General features: G+C 34.7%; 1 protein-coding gene across 2 annotated transcripts; it reads right to left on the bottom strand.

The window, feature by feature from the left end:
- Positions 1-1836: 1836 nt before the first annotated feature.
- On the bottom strand, positions 1837-18983 carry LOC148950241 (uncharacterized). 2 transcript variants are annotated; one of them, XM_089091521.1, is made up of 3 exons: positions 18843-18983; positions 7474-7899; positions 1837-1873 (listed from the first exon to the last, which is right to left on the bottom strand). In XM_089091521.1, coding segments are annotated over exons 2-3 (324 nt in total). In that variant the 5' UTR covers positions 7796-7899; positions 18843-18983; the 3' UTR covers positions 1837-1871. The 2 variants fall into 2 exon arrangements, with proteins under 2 accessions (XP_088947647.1, XP_088947646.1); XM_089091520.1 differs by lacking the exon at positions 1837-1873 and having other exon boundaries at positions 7440-7899.
- Between the last annotated feature and the right edge of the window lie 2044 nt (positions 18984-21027).

Genomic DNA, 21027 nt, shown 5'->3' with positions numbered 1-21027 from the left:
GCTATCTCAAACTTTTGATTGGATGTGTTTGTGGAACTGGTGGGCACGAGAGGGGTTACCTGTTCTCCAATCACTTTCTACTATTATCAAGGACACTAGCCCTTTCAATGTTTAATCGAATGAGCCCTTTTTTAAGTTTCTACGACAACCATTTCTATAAAAACCTTATATGCCCCCAGGGCATAACTTAGGACCCTTCACCTGAGGGATGTGGGGGGCTTGTCATCCTCAAAGACATAATTTCTAGATCTTTCAACTACGTTGAACAAAATGGCTGTCTCAAAATTCTAATTGGATGTGTTTTGGGAAATGTTGGGCGTCAAAGGGGGTTAATAACTCTCCAATCATTCCAACTATTAAAGAGTACACTAGACCTTTCAATTTCCAATCGAATGAGCCCTTTTTGAAGTTTCTACGACAAAACTTTCTATAAAAACCTTATATGTCCTCAGGGCAAAACTTGCAACCCTTGCCCTGAGGGGTTTGAGGGGGTTATCATCCTCAAAAACCTAATTTCCAAAAGTTTCAACTATGTTGAAAGAAATATCTATCTTAAAATTTTCATTGGATGTGTTTATGGAAATCGTGGGCGCGAGATTGGGTTACTTGCTCTCCAATCACTTTCTGCTAGTGAAAAGGACACTAACCCTTTCAATTCGCAATCGAATGAGCCCTTATTGAAGTTTCTACGACAACCGTTGCTATAAGAACCTTAAATGCCCCAGGAGCATAACTTACAACCCTCGCCCTGAGGGGTGTGGGGAATTTGTTTTCCTCAAAGACATAATTTCCAAAACATCAGCTATGTTGAACAAAATGGATATCTCGAAATTCTGATTGTCTGTGTCTGGGATAATGGTGGGCGTGAGAGGGGGGTTAGCTGCCCTCCAATCACTTTTAAGTATTCAAAAGGGAACTAACCCCTTCAATCTCCAATCAAATGAACCCTCTTTGAAGTTTTTACGACAATGATTTCTGTACAAACCTTATGTCCCCCAGGGCATAACTTACAACACTTGCCCCGAGGGCTGTGGGAGGAATTTCCTACCCAAAGACATAATATCCAGATCTTCCAACTACTTTAAACAAAATGCCTATCTCAAAATTTTCATTGGATGTGTTTGGGGACATGGTAGGCGTGCAAAGGGTGTTAGTTGCCTTCCAATCACTTTCGGCTATTAAATAGGGCACAAGCCCTTTAGCTTTTTTCATTGAGCTTTTTTGTACCTTTAGGATGTTAACAAAATTCAACGTGAAAACTGGGTAACATGTTTTTTTGGACATTTGGACATTTTCGAAAATACAAAATTTTTATGCGTAAATGAACATTAAGGCCCCAAAGAAAAACCTGTGGTATCCACAAAATCAAAACTCAAATTATCCAAGTATTTATATTTTGATCTCTTCGCAATTCACTGTACCATAAACTTGATAAAATTAGAATTTTACATTTAAAACTAGTCCAAATTATGACTTTAAGGATTTGTGTTCGATGTTTTTATTTTGCTCTTTATTCCCTAAGAAGATGGACCTAGTGATGGTATTACCGTCAATGAGATAAATAATACTAAGCCATTTATTAATATTCAAATTATTTATCAAGTCAAAACTATTAATTAAAAAAATTCAAAAAAAAATGAAGGCAAGACCACTTCAATTACTTATTCGACAAAGAGATCAACACACATAAACTCCTCAAATACAAAGAGAATGCATTCCCCTAATCACTCCTGCTTATAATCACCGGGCATTTCCTTGTTATCAAGCTTCCAAGCAGTTGACCTCGTAACCCTTCCTTTCACAGGTGGTTGAACCTTCCCTGGCTTTTCAAATTTGGTTTCAGGAAAACGACCGCCAACAGAAGCCGAAGTTCCTGAAAAAGAAAAATATTTGAAGTTCGACAATGTAATAACTATAATTCTTTTTTTTATGGAGACGGTTCTGATTCTACAATAGATTTGGAATGCAGCTAAAAAAGGGTTAAAGATAAAAAATACAACCTTCGATACTCTTAATACTCTGAAGCACTCTGTAACTCCTCACATACAAAGAAAAGGCATTCCATTAATTACTGTTCCTTATAATCACCTGGCATGTCCTTGTCATAAAGCTTCCGAGTTGTTGACCTTGTAACCCTTCCTTTCACAGGTGGTTGAACCTTCCCTGGCTTTTCAGATTTGGGTTCAGGAAAACGACCGCCAATAGAAGCCGAAGTTCCAAGAGGAAACATATTTGAAGTTCGACAATGTACTTAAAGATTTGGAATGAAGCAAAAAAAGGGTTAAAGATAAAAAATGCAACCTACGATACTCTCAATACTCTTGATACCCTAAATACTCTGAAATATAGGTATACTGAATGAATAAAATTATTCATTCAGACCCTCAATACAAGATTCCTCCGAATTTTTGGAATGAAGCAAAAACGTTAAAGATAAACGATACAACCTTAGATATTCTCAATATTATCGATACTCTCAATACTCTCGATACCCTCAATGCTCTAAAATACAGGTTTAGTCTCTTGAATTTTTGGAATGAAGCAAAAAAGATCAAAGGAAAACGATGCTGCCTTCGATACCCTCAATACCCGACACTCCCGAATTTTTGATTCGGGAGAGGAGCTTTTAGCGAGGAACTGTTTTAATTGTTTCCCGGCAACAGTATATTCTATTACAGATTTCCTCAACAATGAATTTGAGCATTTTTCGAAACCGATGTTACAATTACAACACTGGGATCTTATCAAATGTATCTGGAAGATCCACTTATATAGCTCTACGGGATCCACAGCTCTTCAATATCAGCATACTGAAATTAGATTAAACTAAACTGTGCAAATTCCAATCCTTCAAAAAACAAGAAAAGTATTTGAACCCATGAACTTCTGCAATAGCAAAATGCTGTGAGTTTGCAACTATGAAAGAAGAAAGATTTTATTTTTCACAAATATGCAACATTTCACTTTTTTTATCTTTAGGATGTAAACAGAACCCAACACTAAAACTGGGTAACAGGTTTCTTTTACATATTGAACATTTTTTGAGAGTCTAAAGTCCTCAAAAGAAATCAAGATACCCGGTAAAATTTTGAATTTTTGATATAAAATAGTTCAAGCCTCACCTTAGGTCGATTCTAAAGGTAAATTTATTAAATCTACGTCTAGAGATTAACTTTGACCCTACATGTGTTTCTTACCCATGTTTGAAAGCCTGAATACAGCTGTGAACAGTACATTTTTACGTTTGTTAGTAGAGGCGTCCAGAACACTTCACCAAAAACTTCGGTGTTTGGTGAACTGTTTGAAAATCAAACATTTCTGACATTGATTTTCAATATCAACCGTTTGATTTTTGGTTTGAAAATCAAATTTTTCTAGCCATGTCCAGGATTTTATTTGGAGCGGGGGTACACATTTTGTTTTAGAAAACATCAAAAATTTGTTTATATTCTTTTGTGTTACTTTCTTACGAGCCGAATAAAAATTGGAGAGGGGGAGAGGGTTCAAACCCATGGCCCCCTCCGCTGGTAACCCAAAAGTATCACTTTTTCGTTATCAGGCAGTTTCACTGTTTCTTATATCCTTGACCGAGGATCATTGGCAATATACCTTTGACCAAGTGGGGACAGTTGTGGGTTAAAATATAACATTAATATGTGAAAATAATAATATTTTCGAAAACACTAAACTTTTATGCGTAAATGCACATTAAGGCCCGAAAATAGAAGGACCTGTTGTACCCTCAACATCAAAATTCAAATTATCCGAGTATTTATATTTTTATCTTGTTGCAATTCACTGTACCATAAACTTGATAAAATTAGAATTTTACATTTAAAACCAGTCCAAATTATGACTGTAAGCATTTTCGTTCAACGTTTTTATTTGGCTCATTATTCCCTAAGAATATAGACCTAGTGTTGGTATTACCGTCAATGAAATAAATAATTCTAAACCATTTATTTATATTCAAATTATTTATCAAGTCAAAACTATTAATTAAAAAATTCAAAACAAATACAGGCAAGACCTATTCAATTACTTATTCGACAAAGAGATCAACACGCATAAACTCCTCAAATACAAAGAAAATACATTCCATTAATCACTGCTGCTTATAATCACCTGACATTTCCTTGTCATCAAGCTTCCGAGCAGTTGACCTCGTAGCCCTTCCTCTTACAGGTGGTTGAACCTTCATTGACTTTTCAGATTTGGGTTCAGGGAAACAACCGCCAGGAATAGCTTTGCTTACATCCTGAACTGGCTAATTAAGCTGACCAATATAGACTTTAGATTCAATATCAAGTACAAGCAGTAAAGCTCTTTGGTAATATCTAATTTCTTCAACCATTTTCCCAGTTTGTTCAAACTGGACACCTTTAAGAAATAGATCTTTAGCTTCAGAATCAGGGTCAGATTGAATATTAGTTTCAGGTTTTTTCATAGCCCATCCCTTTAATTCATCAACCCACTGGGCACGAAACTCTCCTAACGCATCTGAAGAAGTTTTGGAGGATGGCTCATTTTCACTTCGAGAAGCCGAAGTTCCTGGAAAACAAGTATTTGAAGTTCGACAATGTACAAAACTATTATTATTGTTTTTATGGAGCCGGTTCTGATTCTCTGAATATTTAGAATGAAGCAAAAAAAAGGTTAAAGATAAAAAGTACAACCTTCAATACTCTCAATACTCTGATGCTTATAATAACCTGGTTTGTCCTTGTCATCAAGCTTCCGAGCACTATACCCCATAACCCTTTCTCTCACAGGTGGTTGAACATCTCCTGGCGTTTCAGGTTTGGTTTCAGGAAAATGACCACCAATAGAAGCCGAAATTCCAGGAAGACAAATATTTGAAGTTCGACAGTGTAAAATACTATTATTCTTTTTTTTTATGAGGCGGTTCTGTGACTCCCAAATATTTGGAATGAAGCAAAAAAAGGGTTAAAGATAAAAAATACAACCTTGGATACTTTCAATACTCTCGATACCCTTAATACTCAGAAATAGAGGTAAAGTCAATGAGTAAAATTATTCCTTCATACCCTCTGTTGGAACCCTTGGTCCCAGTTTGTTTAGATAAATGCCCTTCCCAGATTCTTTTCTTTTGGTATCTTAATTATTTTCCTTCCCCTAGTAATAATTATTAGTTTTCCTTTAATTTTGGTGGCGCCATTTTCTGTCCTTCATTAATTGCGTAGTTGGTTACACAGACCACGAGGTATTAAGTGCGCAGTTGGGGATGATTGACCATTAATTAGTAAGCCCTTGGATCGGCTGGAAAATTTCACCCACCACCCCATCACCCCTTCGCAGGCACGCGGCCGGCTGAGCAAGTTAGAGAATTGGAAGTGTGATTTAGTTAGTTCCTTTTTTGTAGGGTGACTGATTACAGTAAGATTTTTTATACTATATAATCTTTGACTTTTTAGCCTAGGTCGAGTCCAAGGAGATAGTTAGAAATATTACCGGTAACCCTTGGCCTGAAAGTGGCCCCTGGGACCATTCGATCACGCTATAGTACCCTAAGGCAGGGTATATTGTAAATTGGACCTTGACATACCCGATAAACACAGAACCGTTGGAGTAAGCACGGGAATCCCACTAACATTTGGGCCGACAAGGGGTTCTCCCCCTCGAGTAAGTGGCATAGCAACCTTTTTGTGCCATTTTTGCACCAATAAGTGGTGAACCCCGTACTTACAACTCAATACCCTCAATATAAGATTTTCCTGAATTTTTGGAATGAAGCAAAAAGGTTAAAGATAAACGATACAACTTTCGATATTCTCAATAGTCTCAATACTCTCGATACTCTCAATACCCTCAATACTCTGAAATACAGGTTTAGTCACTTGAATTTTCGGAATAAAGCAAAAAAGTTCAAAGGAAAACGATGCAGCCTTTGATACCCTCAATACCCGACATTCCCGAATTTTTTATTTGGGAGAGGAGCTTTTAGTGAAGAACTGTTTTAATTGCTTCCCGGCAACAGTATATTCTATTACAGATCTCCTCAACAATGGCTTTGAGCATTTTTCAAATCCGATGTTACAGTTACAACAATGGGATCTTATCAAATGCTTCTGAAATATCCAGTTCTATAGCTCTACGGGATCCACAGCTCTTCAATATCATCATACTGAAATTAGTTTAAACTAAACTATGAAAGTCCCAATCACTTAAAAAAAAAAGAAAAATATTTGAATCCATGAATTTCTGCAATTGCAAAATGTTGTGAGTTTGCAACTATTACAGACGAATGTTTTTATTTTTCAAAAATATACAACATTTATTTTTTTTTGTATTTTTAGGATGTAAACAAAATTCAACGTTAAAACTGGGTAACAGGTTTCTTCGACATTTTGAACATTTTTTGAGAGTTTAAAGTCCTCAAAAGAAATCACGGTGCCCGGTAAAGTTTTGAATTTTTGATACGTAAAATAGTTCAAGCCTCACCTTAGGTCCATTCATAACGTAATTTTTTTTAATCTACGTCTAGAAATTAACCTTGACCCGATATAAGTTTCTTACCCATGTTTGGAAGCCTGAATAGAGCTGTGAACAGTACAGTTTTAAGTTTGGTAGTAGAGGCGTCCAGAACAGTTCACCAGAAACTTCGGTTTTTGGTGAACTGTTTGAAAATCAAACATTTCTGTCATTGATTTTCAATTTTAACCGTTTGATTTTTGGTTTGAAAATCAAATTTTTCTAGCCATATCCAGCATATTTTTTGGGGCGGGGGTAAATTTTTTTATAAAAAAACCTCAAAATTTTGTTTATATATTTTTTGTTACTTTCTTACGAGTCGAACAAAAATTGAGGAGGGGGAGAGGGTTCAAACCCATTGCCCCCCCCCCCGCCCCCGCTGGTTACCCAAAAGTATCACTATTTTTGGTATCAGTTAGTTTCACTGTTTCTTATATCCTTGACCGAGGCTCATTGGCAATATACCTTTGACCAAGTGGGGATAGTTGTGGGTTAAAATATAACATTAATATGTGAAAATAATAATATTTTCGAAAACACTAAACTTTTATGCGTAAATGCACATTAAGGCCCCAAAAAAGAAGGACCTGTTGTACCCTCAACATCAAAATTCAAATTATCCGGGTATTTATATTTTTATCTTTTTGCAATTCACTGTACCATAAACTTGATAAAATTAGAATTTTACACTTAAAACCAGTCCAAATTATGACTGTAAGCATTTTCGTTCAATGTTTTTATTTGGCTCTTTATTCCCTAAGAAGATAGACCTAGTGTTGGCATTACCGTCAATGAGATAAATAATTCTAAACCATTTATTTATATTCAAATTATTTATCAAGTCAAAACTATTAATTAAAAAATTCAAAAAAAGTACAGGCAAGACCTATTCAATTACTTATTTGACAAAGAGATCAACACGTATAAACTCCTCAAATACAAAGAAAATGCATTCCATTAATCACTGCTGCTTATAATCACATGGCATTTCCTTGTCATCAAGCTTCCGAGCAGTTGACCTCGTAACCCTTCCTCTTACAAGTGGTTGAACCTTCATTGACTTTTCAGGTTTGGGTTCAGGGAAACAACCGCCAGGAATAGCTTTGCTTACATCCTGAACTGGCTGATTAAGCTGTACAATATAGACTTTAGATTCAATATCAGGTACAAGCAGTGAAGCTCTTTTGTAACATCTAATTGCTTCAACCATTTTCCCAGTTTGTTCAAACTGGACGCCTTTAAGAAATAGATCTTTAGCTTCAGAATCAGGATCAGATTGGATATTAGTTTCAGGTTTTTTCATAGCCCGTCCCTTTAATTAATCAACCCACTGGGCACGAAACTTTCCTAACGCATCTGAAGAAGTTTTGAAGGATGGTTCATTTTCACTTCGAGAAGCCGAAGTTCCTGGAAAACAATTATTTGAAGTTCGACAATGTAAAAAACTATTATTATTATTTTTTTATGGAGGCGGTTCTGATTCTCTGAATATTTAGAATGAAGCAAAAAAAAGGGTTAAAGATAAAAAGTACAGCCTTCAATACTCTCAATACTCTGATTTAATCTATAACTCCTCACATACACAAAAAATGTATTGCATTAACTATGGCTGCTTATAATAACCTGGTTTGTCCTTGTCATCAAGCTTCCGAGCAGTTGACCTCATAACCCTTTCTCTCACAGTTGGTTGAACCTTCCCTGGCTTTTCAGGTTTGGTTTCAAGAAAATAACCACCAATAGAAGCCGAAGTTCCAGGAAGACAATATTTGAAGTTCGACAATGTAAAAAAAACTATTATTCTTTTTTTTATGAGGCGGTTCTGAGTCTCCCGAATATTTGGAATGAAGCAAAAAAAAGGGTTAAAGATACAAAATACAGCCTTGGATACTCTCAATACTCTCGATACCCTTAATACTCAGAGATATAGGCATAGTCAATGAGTAAAATTATTCCTTTATACCCTCTGTTGGAACCCTTGGTCCCAGTCTGTTGAGATAAATGCCCTTCCCAGATTCTTTTCTTTTGGTCTCTTAATTATTTTCCTTCCCCTAGTAATAATTATTAATTTTCCTTTAATTTTGGTGGCGCCATTTTCTGTCCTTCTTTAATTGCGTAGTTGGTTGTACAGACCACGAGGTATTAAGTGCGCAGTTGGGGATGATTGACCAGTAATTCGTAAGCCCGTGGATTGGCTGGAAAAATTCACCCACCACCCCATCACCCCTTCGCAAGCACGCGGCCAGATGAGCAAGTTGGAGAATTGGAAGTGTGATTTAGTTAGTTCCTTTTTTGTAGCGTGACTGATTACAGTAAGATTTTTTATACTATATAATCTTTGACTTTTTAGCCTAGGTCGAGTCTAAAGAGATAGTTAGAAATATTACCGGTAACCCTTGGCCTGAAAGTGACCCCTGGGACCATTCGATCACGCTATAGTACCCTAAGGCAGGGTATATTGTAAATCGGGCATTGACGTACCCGATAAACACAGAACCGTTGGATTAAGCACGGGAATCCCACTAACATTTGGGTCAACAAGGGTTTCTCCCCCTCAAGTAAGTGGCATAGCAACCTTTTTTCGCCATTTTTGCACCAATAAGTGGTGACCCCCATACTTACAACTCAATACCCTCAATATACGATTTTCCTGAATATTTGGAATGAAGCAAAAAGGTTAAAGATAAACGATACAACCTTCGATATTATCAATACTCTCGATACTCTCAATACCCTCAATACTCTGAAATACAGGTTAGTCACTTGAATTTTCGGAATAAAGCAGAAAAGTTCAAAGGAAAACGATGCAGCCTTCGATACCCTCAATACCCGACATTATCGAATTTTTGATTCGGGAGAGGAGCTTTTAGCGAAGAACTGTTTTAATTGCTTCCCGGCAACAGTATATTCTATTACAGATCTCCTCAACAATGGATTTAAGCATTTTTCAAAGCCGATGTTACAGTTACAACAATGGGATCTTATCAAATGCTTCTGGAAGATCCAGTTCTATAGCTCTAAGGGATCCACAGCTCCTCAATATCAGCATACTGAAATTAATTTAAACTAAACTATGAAAATCTCAATCAATTAAAAAAAACAAAAAAAATATTTGAATCCATGAATTTCTGCAATTGCAAAATGTTGTGAGTTTGCAACTATTACAGATGAATGTTTTATTTTTAAAAAATATGCAACATTTTTTTTTTTTGTATCTTTAGGATGTAAACAAAATTCAACGTTAAAACTGGGTAACAGGTTTCTTCGACATTTTGAACATTTTTTGAGAGTTTAAAGTCATCAAAAGAAATCATGGTGCCTGGTAAAGTTTTGAATTTTTGATACGTAAAATAGTTCAAGCCTCACCTTAGGTCCATTCATAACGTAGTTTTTTTAATCTACGTTTAGAAATTAACCTTGACCCGATATAAGTTTCTTACCCATGTTTGGAAGCCTGAATAAAGCTGTGAACAGTACAGTTTTAAGTTTGTTAGTAGAGGCGTCCAGAACAGTTCACCAGAAACTTTGGTTTTTGGTGAACTGTTGGAATATCAAACATTTCTGACATTGATTTTCAATTTTTAAAAAACCTCAAAAATTTGTTTATATATTTTTTTTTTACTTTCTTACGAGTCGAACAAAAAATGAGGAGAGGGTTTAAAAGATTTAATTATTGCATTTCTTGCAGACACCCTTTGAGACTTAAGGGGTTGTTCACGTAATTATATGACTGGGAAAGTGGTTCAAGGTTTATTTCAGGGGTTACTAAAGTATCGGCTTCTCTTTTGAGAAAACCAAAATATGACTAATTTATTCTTAAATCACTGGAATCTCTGTTTAAAGCTAGACCTAAATGTTGGTATTTTTAAATTTCAACAGCTTCTCTGTAACACTGGACAATACCTCTGTCATGCGAAACTAGGCTATCTTGATTAAACAAAATAGTATGGTGTTTTTAAAAAAAATTTGTTGTGTTTTTTCAGTATTTTCATTTGGCCTTTAAAATCCCCATTTTTGCTCGTTTTTCTTTCTTTATGCAATACTCTGAAACAATGTAACTCCTCACATACAATGAAAATGCATTTCATTAATTACTTCTGCTTATAATCACCTGGCATGTCCTTGTGACAAAGTTTCCCAGCAGTTGACCTCCACAGAAGCCAAAGTTCCAGGAAACCAAATATTTTAAGTTCAACAATGTAAAAAACTATTATTCTTTTTTTTTATGGAGCCAGTTCTGATTCTCCCAAAGATTTGGAATGAAGCAAAAAAAGGGATAAGTATAAAAATACAACTTCAATGCTCTCAATACTCTTGATACACTTACTACTCTGAAATATAGGTATTGTCAATGAATAAAATCATTCATTCATACCCTCAATACAAGATTCTTCCAAATTTTCAGAATAAAGCAAAAAGGTTAAAGATAAACGATACAACCATCAATATTCTCAATACAATCAATACTCTCAATACTCTTGATACCCTCAATACTCTGAAATACAGTTTTAGTCACTTGTATTTTTGGAATGAAGCAAAAAAGTTCAAAGGAAAACAATGCAGCCTTTGATACCCTCAATACCCAACACTCCCAAATTTTTGATTTGGGAGAGGAGCTTTTAGCAAAGAGCTATTTTAATTGCTTCCCAGCAACAGTACATTCAATTACAGATTTCCTCAACAATGAATTTGAGCATTTTTCGAAACTGATGTTACAGTTGCAACACTGGGATCTTATCAAATGCATCTGGAACATCCAGTTCTATAGCCCTACTGGACCCACAGCTCTTCAATATCAGCATACTGAAATTAGATTAAACTAAACTGTGCGAGTCCCAATCCCTTAAAAAAAACAAGAAAAATCTTTGAACCCATGAATTTCTGCAATTACAAAATGTTGTGAGTTTGCAACTATGACAGAAGAATGTTTTTATTTGCCAAAAATATGCAACATTTATCTTTTTTGTGTCTTTATGATGTAAACAAAATTCAACGTTAAAACTGGGTAACAGGTTTCTTGGACATTTTGAACATTTTTTGGAGTTCTCAAAAGAAAACATGATGCCAGGTAAAATTTTGAATTTTCGATATGAAAAATAGTTCAAGCCTCACCTTGGGTTCATTTAAAAGTATTTTTTTTTAAATCTACGTCCAGAAATTAACTTTGATCCGACATAAGTTTTTTACCCATGTTTAGAAGCCTGCAAAAGATATGAACAGTACATTTTTATGCTTGTTAGTAGAGTCGTCCAGAACACTTAACCAGAAACTTTGGTTTTTGGTGAACTGTTTTAAAATCAAATATTTCTGATATTGATTTTCAATATCAACTGTTTGATTTTGGGCTTTAAAATCAAATTTGTCTAGCCATATCCAGGATTTTTTTTGGAGGGGGGGGGGGGAGGTTAGAAATTTTTTAAAAGAAAACATCGAAAATTTGCTTATACACTTTTTTTTACTTTCTTATGAGTGTCAGAGAGTGGCAGAGGTCCAGTAATAATTTGGCACAGGTTTGGAACTGACATGGTGTATTACGGAGGGTTGGGTTGCGAAAACATGAACTAATGGATTTAATGCATTATTTTCAATAGGAAAATGTTTTTAGGAATGAAGATGGGGTTTTCTTAGAGTGCAAGGGGATCAGTAATAGTGTGGCACAGGTTGGGAATTGACATGGTGTATTACACAGGCTTGGGTTACGGAAACACAATTCAATGGATTTAATGCGTGATTTTTAACAGGAAAACATCTGGAGAATGTCTTAGGAATAAAAAGGGGGGAGTCAGAGAGTGCAAGAAGACCAGTAATAGTGTGAGTAGTAACATATACTCCTATATCAATGGAGGTTGCATAATACAACCAAACACATTATATTATGGACCTATAAAACAACCAAACACGCTATATTATGGACCTATAATGCAAACATGACTTGTCTGACAGGTTTTTCTAGGGTCAATACCCAAAACTAAAGACCTTGGTATAACGTGTTCAATAGTTTAATGGACTTCCTGTGAAAATACTAGTTTCAGCCAAAGGGTAAAATAATCATGTTTTTTCGTATAAATTGGTATGATACAACTCTTTCTGCATCAGTTTGAAAAAACAAGCAGAATAGATTACCTTTCTTGATAAATTTATTTGTATTTAAATGGATAGCTCCAAAAGAATTTTCGAAATCTCCAACTAGTCAGCTATCAACAAAGTTTCTAAAGTTTCACTTGTTTAGATTAGCCCGCTAATTGGCTATTAGATCTCACCTATATATACTCTTCAGGCTGACTTTGCCAACTAGTCAGCAAATTAGAGAACCATATATGCTTTATAGAATTAGTTAACTAGTTGGCTGTTAAGATCTCAACTATACATACCTTTCAGCAAGAAGTAGCCAAAAATTTAGTTATCAATACAGTTTCTAATAGCCTACATAGCAGAATTAGCTAACAAGTTGGCTATCTCACTATTTATTCTTTGTGTTTTTGAAAGTCCCACCAAATTATTTCATTTCTGTGATTTGTTAGCTAACATTGTTTTTTGGCAGTGTTTTGTTCAACAATTCTATTGCTACTATAGGCTACTAACAAAAACTATTACCTAGCTGTTTTATATTTTAAATTAAGGAACCGAAAAAAAAGCCTTTCCAATTTTAAGACATAATGTCAGAGAAAGAAACTTTACCAATAATGTATTATTTTTGCTGACTAGAAGAAGACTAGCAGAATATTTACCCCATTACTTTCAACATTCTATTTGTTGGTAAGAATATCAAGACATTTTGCATTCTTGTTTTGTTTCAGTAAAAATTGCATTGTCCCTTTTTATTAAATTTTCCTCAATAAATTTTTCATAGTATGCATGTCTCAGTATGATGGATTTGAAGATGAATTCTTGCTGAATTTATTGATTTGAGTACTGGAAGTGGCTAATCAATGAAAATACCACCAGATAACCTTCAAATAGAAAACTATTTGCAAGTGTAGTTACTCTTCATGGCAGGCAATCCTGGCTTGCTAATGCCCTTTTATAGCTTTCTTTCCAAAAAATAAATTCTGCCTTGTTACCCCCCCCCCCCCCATAAAAAATTTCGATTTTTTGCATATGCTATGCTTTTTTATATAGCTCTGTGGTGGATATATGTCTTGATATTAGTCAAGTAGTCTAAATATCATCTAGAGATGATGAAAAGAAAGCAAGATATTCTATATCCCTGACCCCTCCTGCTTAATTATAGTAAAATAATGGGAAAGAGAAAATCTAAATTAATTGCCACTTCAAATCAATTATAATTTGCATTTACCCTAACCCTCCTCTTACCCCATTTTGCTTAAATAAAATCTAGTCAACACCCTTGTGCCTCCTCCTCCATTAAAAATATGTTAGCTCTTGTTTACAGACAATCATATCCTGCTAATTTGCTTTCTGGTATATACATAGACTCAATTCAGTAGCCAACCAATTCACCATTTTATCTTCTTGTGTGTACTTCAACTGTTTTTCAATTACCAACTGGTTGGCTATTTTTAGGATGTTTATAGATAAAGTGGTTTGATATTAGCCAAGTAGTCTAAATATTATGTAGAGATGATGAGCAGAAAGCAAGATATTCCACATCCCCACCTCTCCTGCCCAATCATAATAAAATGATGAGAAAGAGAAAATTTAAATTAATGGCACTTTAAATCACTTCAATAGCTGACTAGTTTACTATTTTGTACTATAGTTGATATGTACATGGGATATTAATAGCCAACTAATTAGCTAATTCTATAAAGTATATATAGTTCTCTTAGTGGCTAAATTACACCAAAGTGTATATAGGCTATGCATGAGATATAATAGTCAGCTGGTTAGCTAATCTAAACATATGTATATAGATGAGACTTTAATAGCAAACTAGTAAGCTAATTCTACTGTGTATTAGGAACTTTATCAATAGCTGACTAGTTGGCTATTTTGAACTAAAGTTTATATATACACAAGGATTATAATAGCCAACTAATTCTATAAACTATATACAGTTCTCTTATTAGCTGACTAGTTGGCTAATTCAGGCTGAAGTGTATGTTGGTGAGATCTAATAGCCAACTTGTTGGCTAATCTAAACAAGAAACTTTCTTGATAGCTGACTAGTTGGCTATTTTAAACTAAAGTTTATATATACATGGGATATTAATAGCCAACTAGTTAGCTAATTCTATAAAGTAAATATATTTCTCTTATTAGCTGACTAGTTGGCTAATTCAGGCTGAAGTGTATATATATGTGGGATCTAATAGCCAACTGGTCGGTTAATCTAAACATGTGGGTAAATTTTTACCAAATCATATTATTGGCTTACAAATAAAGTAAATATACCACTTGATTTATTGACACTGTTATTTATTTATTTTTTTATGTTTGCTTGTGATCCTATCACCTTTATGCAGGCTGATTTCTTTCATATTTTTGTCATTTCAGCATAATTCCAGCTCATATAATCTTGACTGGTTCCACATTATACTTGGTGCCAATATTTTGATGAATATGTGCCATGCCACTATTATTTCCTTATCTGGGTTGGTGATCCTATCGCCTTCCTGCAGCCTGAATTCTATCATATTTTTCTCATGTCAGCAAACATGCAACTCACATACTTTTGACTGGTCCCATATTATATTTTTGGTCAATATTTTGAATAATATATGCCATCTCATTGATATTTCTTTATCTTATTTTTTGATGCTATCACCCTTGTGTACCCTGAATTCTATCATATTTTTGTCATGTCAGTATATATGCAGCTCTCATAATTTCTTACTACCCATATTATACTTTGGGCTAATATTTGGAATAATATGTGTCATTCCATTGATATTCATTTATATTTATATGTGATCCTATCACCTTCAGGTCGGCTGACTACTATTATATAATTTTTTTTTTCTCATGTCAGCATACTTACAGCTTACATAATTTACTGGTACCACATTATAAATTGGGCCAATACTTTGAATAAAACGAGTCATTCTACTGATATCTCTTTGTGTTTTTTGCGATCCTCTCACCTTCATGTAGCCTAATTTTTTATTATTTTTTTTGTCAGTCATTCAGCACACTTGCAGCTCATGTAATGGCAACTGGTGTCACATTATACTTTGGTCCAATACTTTGGATAATTTTGCCATCCCACTTATTTTTCTATGTGTACATTTATTATGTGTGATTTCTCTTTTCTTTTGAATTCTTCTATTCTTAATTCGGTTATATTTGATCAACCAAGTAGGGCTGGTAAGCAAGAGACTCAAACGCTTGACCCTCTCCTTGAATCTATTTTATATCATAAAATAGATATCATATATATATATATAGCCGTTCAGTTGATGGTTTTGGTTTGAGCTGTAATGTTCTTAAAAAAAATTGTCAGTTTGTTTCTAACCCCATTTCACACATAACTAACCTCTCTCTTTCTTCTGGTGTTTTTCCTCATTTATTTAAGGTTGCTAATGTTGCACCTTTGTTTAAAAAAGGTGATTCATCTCTAATTTCAAATTATAGACCTATTTCTCTCCTTCCTGTAATTTCTAAGGCTGTTGGAAAAGTAGTGTATTGTAGAATCTCTTCATTTGTATTTACTATTAATACGACTGCAGGTAATTCTCTCATAACTAACCATCAGTATGGCTTTCGTCCCAGTTTTTCTACCTTGCATACACTTTCAGATGCAACACAGTTTGTGTTTGTTAACCTTGACAAGGGCTTGTGTGTTTTGAGTCTATTTCTTAACTTTTCAAGGGCATTTGATATGGTCGTTCACTCTGTTCCTTTGTCTAAATTATCTTCATTTGGAGTGCATGGAGTCCCTCTTGAATGGTTTAGGTCTTACCTCCCAGGGAGATCTCAGTATGTTTTGGTTAATGGTACCTCTTTCTCTTCCTTGTCTATTGTGAAAGGTGTCCCACAGGGCTCTGTGCTTGGACCATTTTTGTTTTTAATTTATATTAATGATCTTGTTGATGGTCTTCATCCCCTTGTGCACCCTATTCTTTTTGCTGATGACAGTAACTTTTTCATTGCTGCAGTGGACCTTCCATCTGCCACTTCCCTAGCTCAAGGTTTTCTTGATAAAGTAAAAGATTGGTGCTGGTCAAATGCTATGACTATCAACAGCCAAAAAGTGCCATTGTACACTTCAGGACCCCTTATCGTATGAGAGACGCAAGGGAGCCAACCATCCTGACTTATGGGAATGATATTATACCGCAAGCTACTATAGTGAAATTTCTTGGTGTGTATCTTGACTGTTTTCTATCTTTTAAACACCCCATATAACTCATACTCGTTCCCTTGTCCTCCGCCAATCTTGAATGTTATACAGGGTTAACTCATTTCTTCCCCCCAGATGTTATGCTTTCTCTTTATTATGCTTTTATTTTTCCTTACCTTTCCTATTGCTGTTCTGTCTGGGGTAGTACTAATAAATCTCTTCTCTGCTCACTTCAAAGAGCCCAAAATAGGGCAGTGAAGGCTACTTTTCTTCTACCTCGTTTTTACCCTTCCTCTGATCTTTATAATGATACTGAAATAGCTCTGCTGGATCGTATTGTGGGTAAACTTTACCTTTATTTAGCACATTCTGCTTTTCTAGGTACACTTCCACCATCTCTGCAGCAATTTTTCTTTCTGTCAGGCTCAGGTAGGTACTCTTCTTTTTTACGTAGCTCTTATCGCAGGTTCATTTTACCTAAGCGATCATCGACGGCAGGTCAGAGGTCTCCCGTTTATCAATCTATTTTACTATGGAACTCCATCCCTCCTTATGTCCCTCTTTCTCTTTCTGCAAAGGCAGTTTCTCACTGGGTATTTCCAGTATAGTATTCCCACCCCCCCCCTTTTTTCTTCTTTTTTTTGCATTTCATCCAAATTTATATGTCTTTTTTTTCATTCAATATATTTTTCTGATTTTTTTTTTTTTTTTATTTAATCCTAATTTACAATCTCTTCTTCGTTTATATATTTTTTTTAATTTATTTGTGAATTTTCCCGTTCATTCTCCTATTTTCATAAATGTCTTTTTTTTAAGTATTTTTTTTTCTGTTTTTTTATGTGCTTTATAATAGTGTCTTATTTGTTTTGTTGGCCCTTTACAAGCTGATCTTCTTGGGCATGTATAAACTTTAAGTTTGTAATTGTTTTGTTTTTAGTATTAATAAATTGATTGATTGATTGATGTCTTTTTTATGCTTTTAATAATATGATTTGGTAAAAATTACCAACATGATTATAATGATTATTATATTTGGAAAGAGCATAAAAAAAGGCATTGAGTGGTATATTCACTTTTTTGTAAGTCAATAATATGATTTGGTAAAAATTTACCAACATGTGTATATAGCTGAAACTTCAATAGCAAACTGGTTTACCAATTCTGTTGTGTATTAGAACCCTTATTAATAGCTGATTAGTTGGATACTGTAAACTGAAGATTATATATACAAACGACCTTAGTAGCAAACTAGTTAGCCAATTCCACAAGTGAATTAGAAAAAAACATAATTGATAGCTGACTAGTTGGCTATTTTAATATAAAGTTTATGTATAGCCTATATATAATTCTAATATTAGCTTACTAGTTGGCCAATTAAGGCTGAAATGTAGGCCCCTATATATAGGTGGGATCTAATAGCCAACTGCATGGCTAATTTAAAAATTCCATATATATATATATATATATATATATATATATATATATATATATATATATATATATATATATATATATGTATATATATATATATATATATATATATATATATATATATATATATATATATATATATATATATATATATATATATATATATATATATATATATATATATATATATATATATATATATATATATATATATATATATATATATATATATATATATATATATATATATATATATATATATATATGATATACTGTTATTCTATACATAGTGCTAGCTAAGTACTATTCTATATATAAACTGTACTATTTTCTATTAAACTTCGGGTGGTATCCCCCTAGTGTTGATAACTTCTTTGTGTTGTTACAATTCAGGGTATATATTTGCACATTAGGGGGGTGGGGAAATTTGAATTTCTGATAGAATTGATTAGGAATTTATATTCGCCTATTATATTTGTAAAGAGCATAAAAAAGGCAGTGAGTGGTATGTTCACTTTATTCCTAAGTCAATAATATGAACTGTCAAAAATTTACCAAAATTAGTTTATTTAATTTTTAATCTGTAGGCTTAACTAGGCCTACTTGAGATGAACGTTTGACTATAAATCTCGGTAGGCTATAAGATTTTTTTAGGGGTAGGCAGTTGTATCCAACACACCTATCTTCCTTGAGAATATGGACAAATGGCTGGCTTTTGATAATACAGCTTCCCTTAACAAATTCTATCTTTTTTCTCATATTAAAATTGCCAGAATTAGTTGACAGGAATTTCGGTCAGCATCTACCAAATCATATTATTGAGTTAGGACTAAAGTGAATACACCATTCGATGCCTTTTTCTATGCTGATTACGAATATAATAAGCATTTCTATTGGAAATATATTTCAGCCCCCCCCCCCCCTATATAGGTCCCTTCAGGGGTCGGTATAGCCGTTATAGGGGGGGGGGTCTGAAATTCATTTCCGATAGAAATGCTAATTATATTCGTAATCAGCATAAAAAAGGGCATCGAATTGTGTATTCACTTTATTCCTAACTCAATAATATGATTTGGCAGCTATTGACCGGAATTTCAAATATATTTGAAAATTTCTACTAACATAAAGTTAGGAAATGATGAAAGAAAAAGATGGCACTGGCTTATATTCTAGCTAGGCGCCAAGCACGGAGGAATTCGTTTCCTCACGATTAAATAATGTCTCCATAATGGCAAATATTCATAGTGGTCGATGAAAAACGTCTTCATAATGGCAAATATTTGGTTCCAGTTTTAATAGCCTCCTGAGACCTGGTGTCCCTGTCTGTGGACATCCCCGTAAAATATTTTTTGTGCAAAGGCCTCATCATCTAGCAAAGGTTTCGTTGTTTCAACGTAATTTTTGAACCTGAAATGTCATCTGTGATTTTTTTCAGAAAGTTTCTGCAACTTTTTGTGGTGTTTTTAAAAACTAGAAAGGGCTAAAATAAGGAGATGAAAATAAGCAAAGGTAAGAAAACAGAAAAAAAAGAAAGTGGTGAGAACGAGTTGTGAAAAAAATTAGGTGTACTCTCTTGATAGTAGACAGTGCTTAGATAGTTTTAAAAGCAGTTAGTTTGGCAAGTGTCATCTTTTGGAACTTGGAAAACCTCCATGTCCACGTCTGTGGACAGGCGGTTCCAATCGAGTAAAAAGCTAGGGTTGATTTTTCGTAGTTCAAATCTCGATTTTAATGTGGATAACAGAGGCCAGTGATTGTTTTATTTACTAAATTGGCAACAACCTATTAGTTTTAAGCTTACTGAACCTGTTCCTTCATTGTGTTTTCCCTTGATGACGCCCTCGGAATGCTCGATGAGAGCGACCTGGACCTCTCTGATTTAGATGATGATGAGGAAGGGATAAAAAACCACTCTTTGTCGTGTTCAGACTCTGATGGTGAACCAGCTATTGCAGCCATTCCGTCATAAAGCAGCTATGCTGTTCTTCCAGATGTTGAAAGTGAAGAATCTCGACGGTTCGATCATTATCGTGGCCCGGACGTGGGCCCCGGTCATTTCCAGGACCACGACGACTGGAGTACAGAACAATTCTTTTTGCAATATTACCCGGAGAGCTTCTTTGAACGAACAGTTTTTTGCATGAACTACAGCTATCAGTTTGCCCACCACAAAAGCTTAAACGTAAATGTAATGATGATGAGAAATGGATAAAAAACCACTCTTTGTCGTGTTTAGACTCTGAGGGTGAACCAGCTATTGCACCCATTGCGTCATCAAGCAGCTACGCTGTTCTTCCAGATGTTGAAAGTGAAGAATCTCGACGGTTCGATCATCATCGTGGCCCGGACGTGAGCCCCGGTCATTTCCAGGACCACGACGACTGGAGTACAGAAAAATTCTTTTTGCAACATTACCCGGAGAGCTTCTTTGAACGTACAGCTTTTTGCATGAGCTACAGCTATCAGTTGGCCCACCACAAAAGCTTAAATGTAACTCCAGACGAGCTGGAAATTTTGTTGGCATTGTCATCCTGATGGGAACCTTAAGTTTCCTGGAATCCGCATGTACTGGTCTGGGAAGTTTAGGGTGGAAACCATATTGCAAAAGATGAGGCGAGACAGATTCTTCACAATCCGGTTATGTTCTGGCCTTGGGAAGGCATAGGGGTTTAGAACCCTACTCATGTTGATTTCTGCTCGTTTTGAGTTTCACTCGGTTATTTATTGTAATTTCTGTTCGTTTTGGGTTTCATTTTTTTATCGATATTGATTTGTGGTAGTTCCACGCTTGGTAGATTATTTTATTTTTGCTCATTTTTGGTTTAATGGAGTTCTTTACTTTTCTTTGAAAAACTTATTTTGTG

The sequence above is a fragment of the Artemia sp. Qi Xiang Cuo genome, chromosome 7, assembly GCF_049724085.1.
Source record: "Artemia sp. Qi Xiang Cuo chromosome 7, ASM4972408v1, whole genome shotgun sequence".
NCBI lineage: Eukaryota > Metazoa > Arthropoda > Branchiopoda > Anostraca > Artemiidae > Artemia > Artemia sp. Qi Xiang Cuo.
Note: the sequence above shows the minus strand (reverse complement) of the source record. Positions and strands in the feature narration are given on the sequence as shown.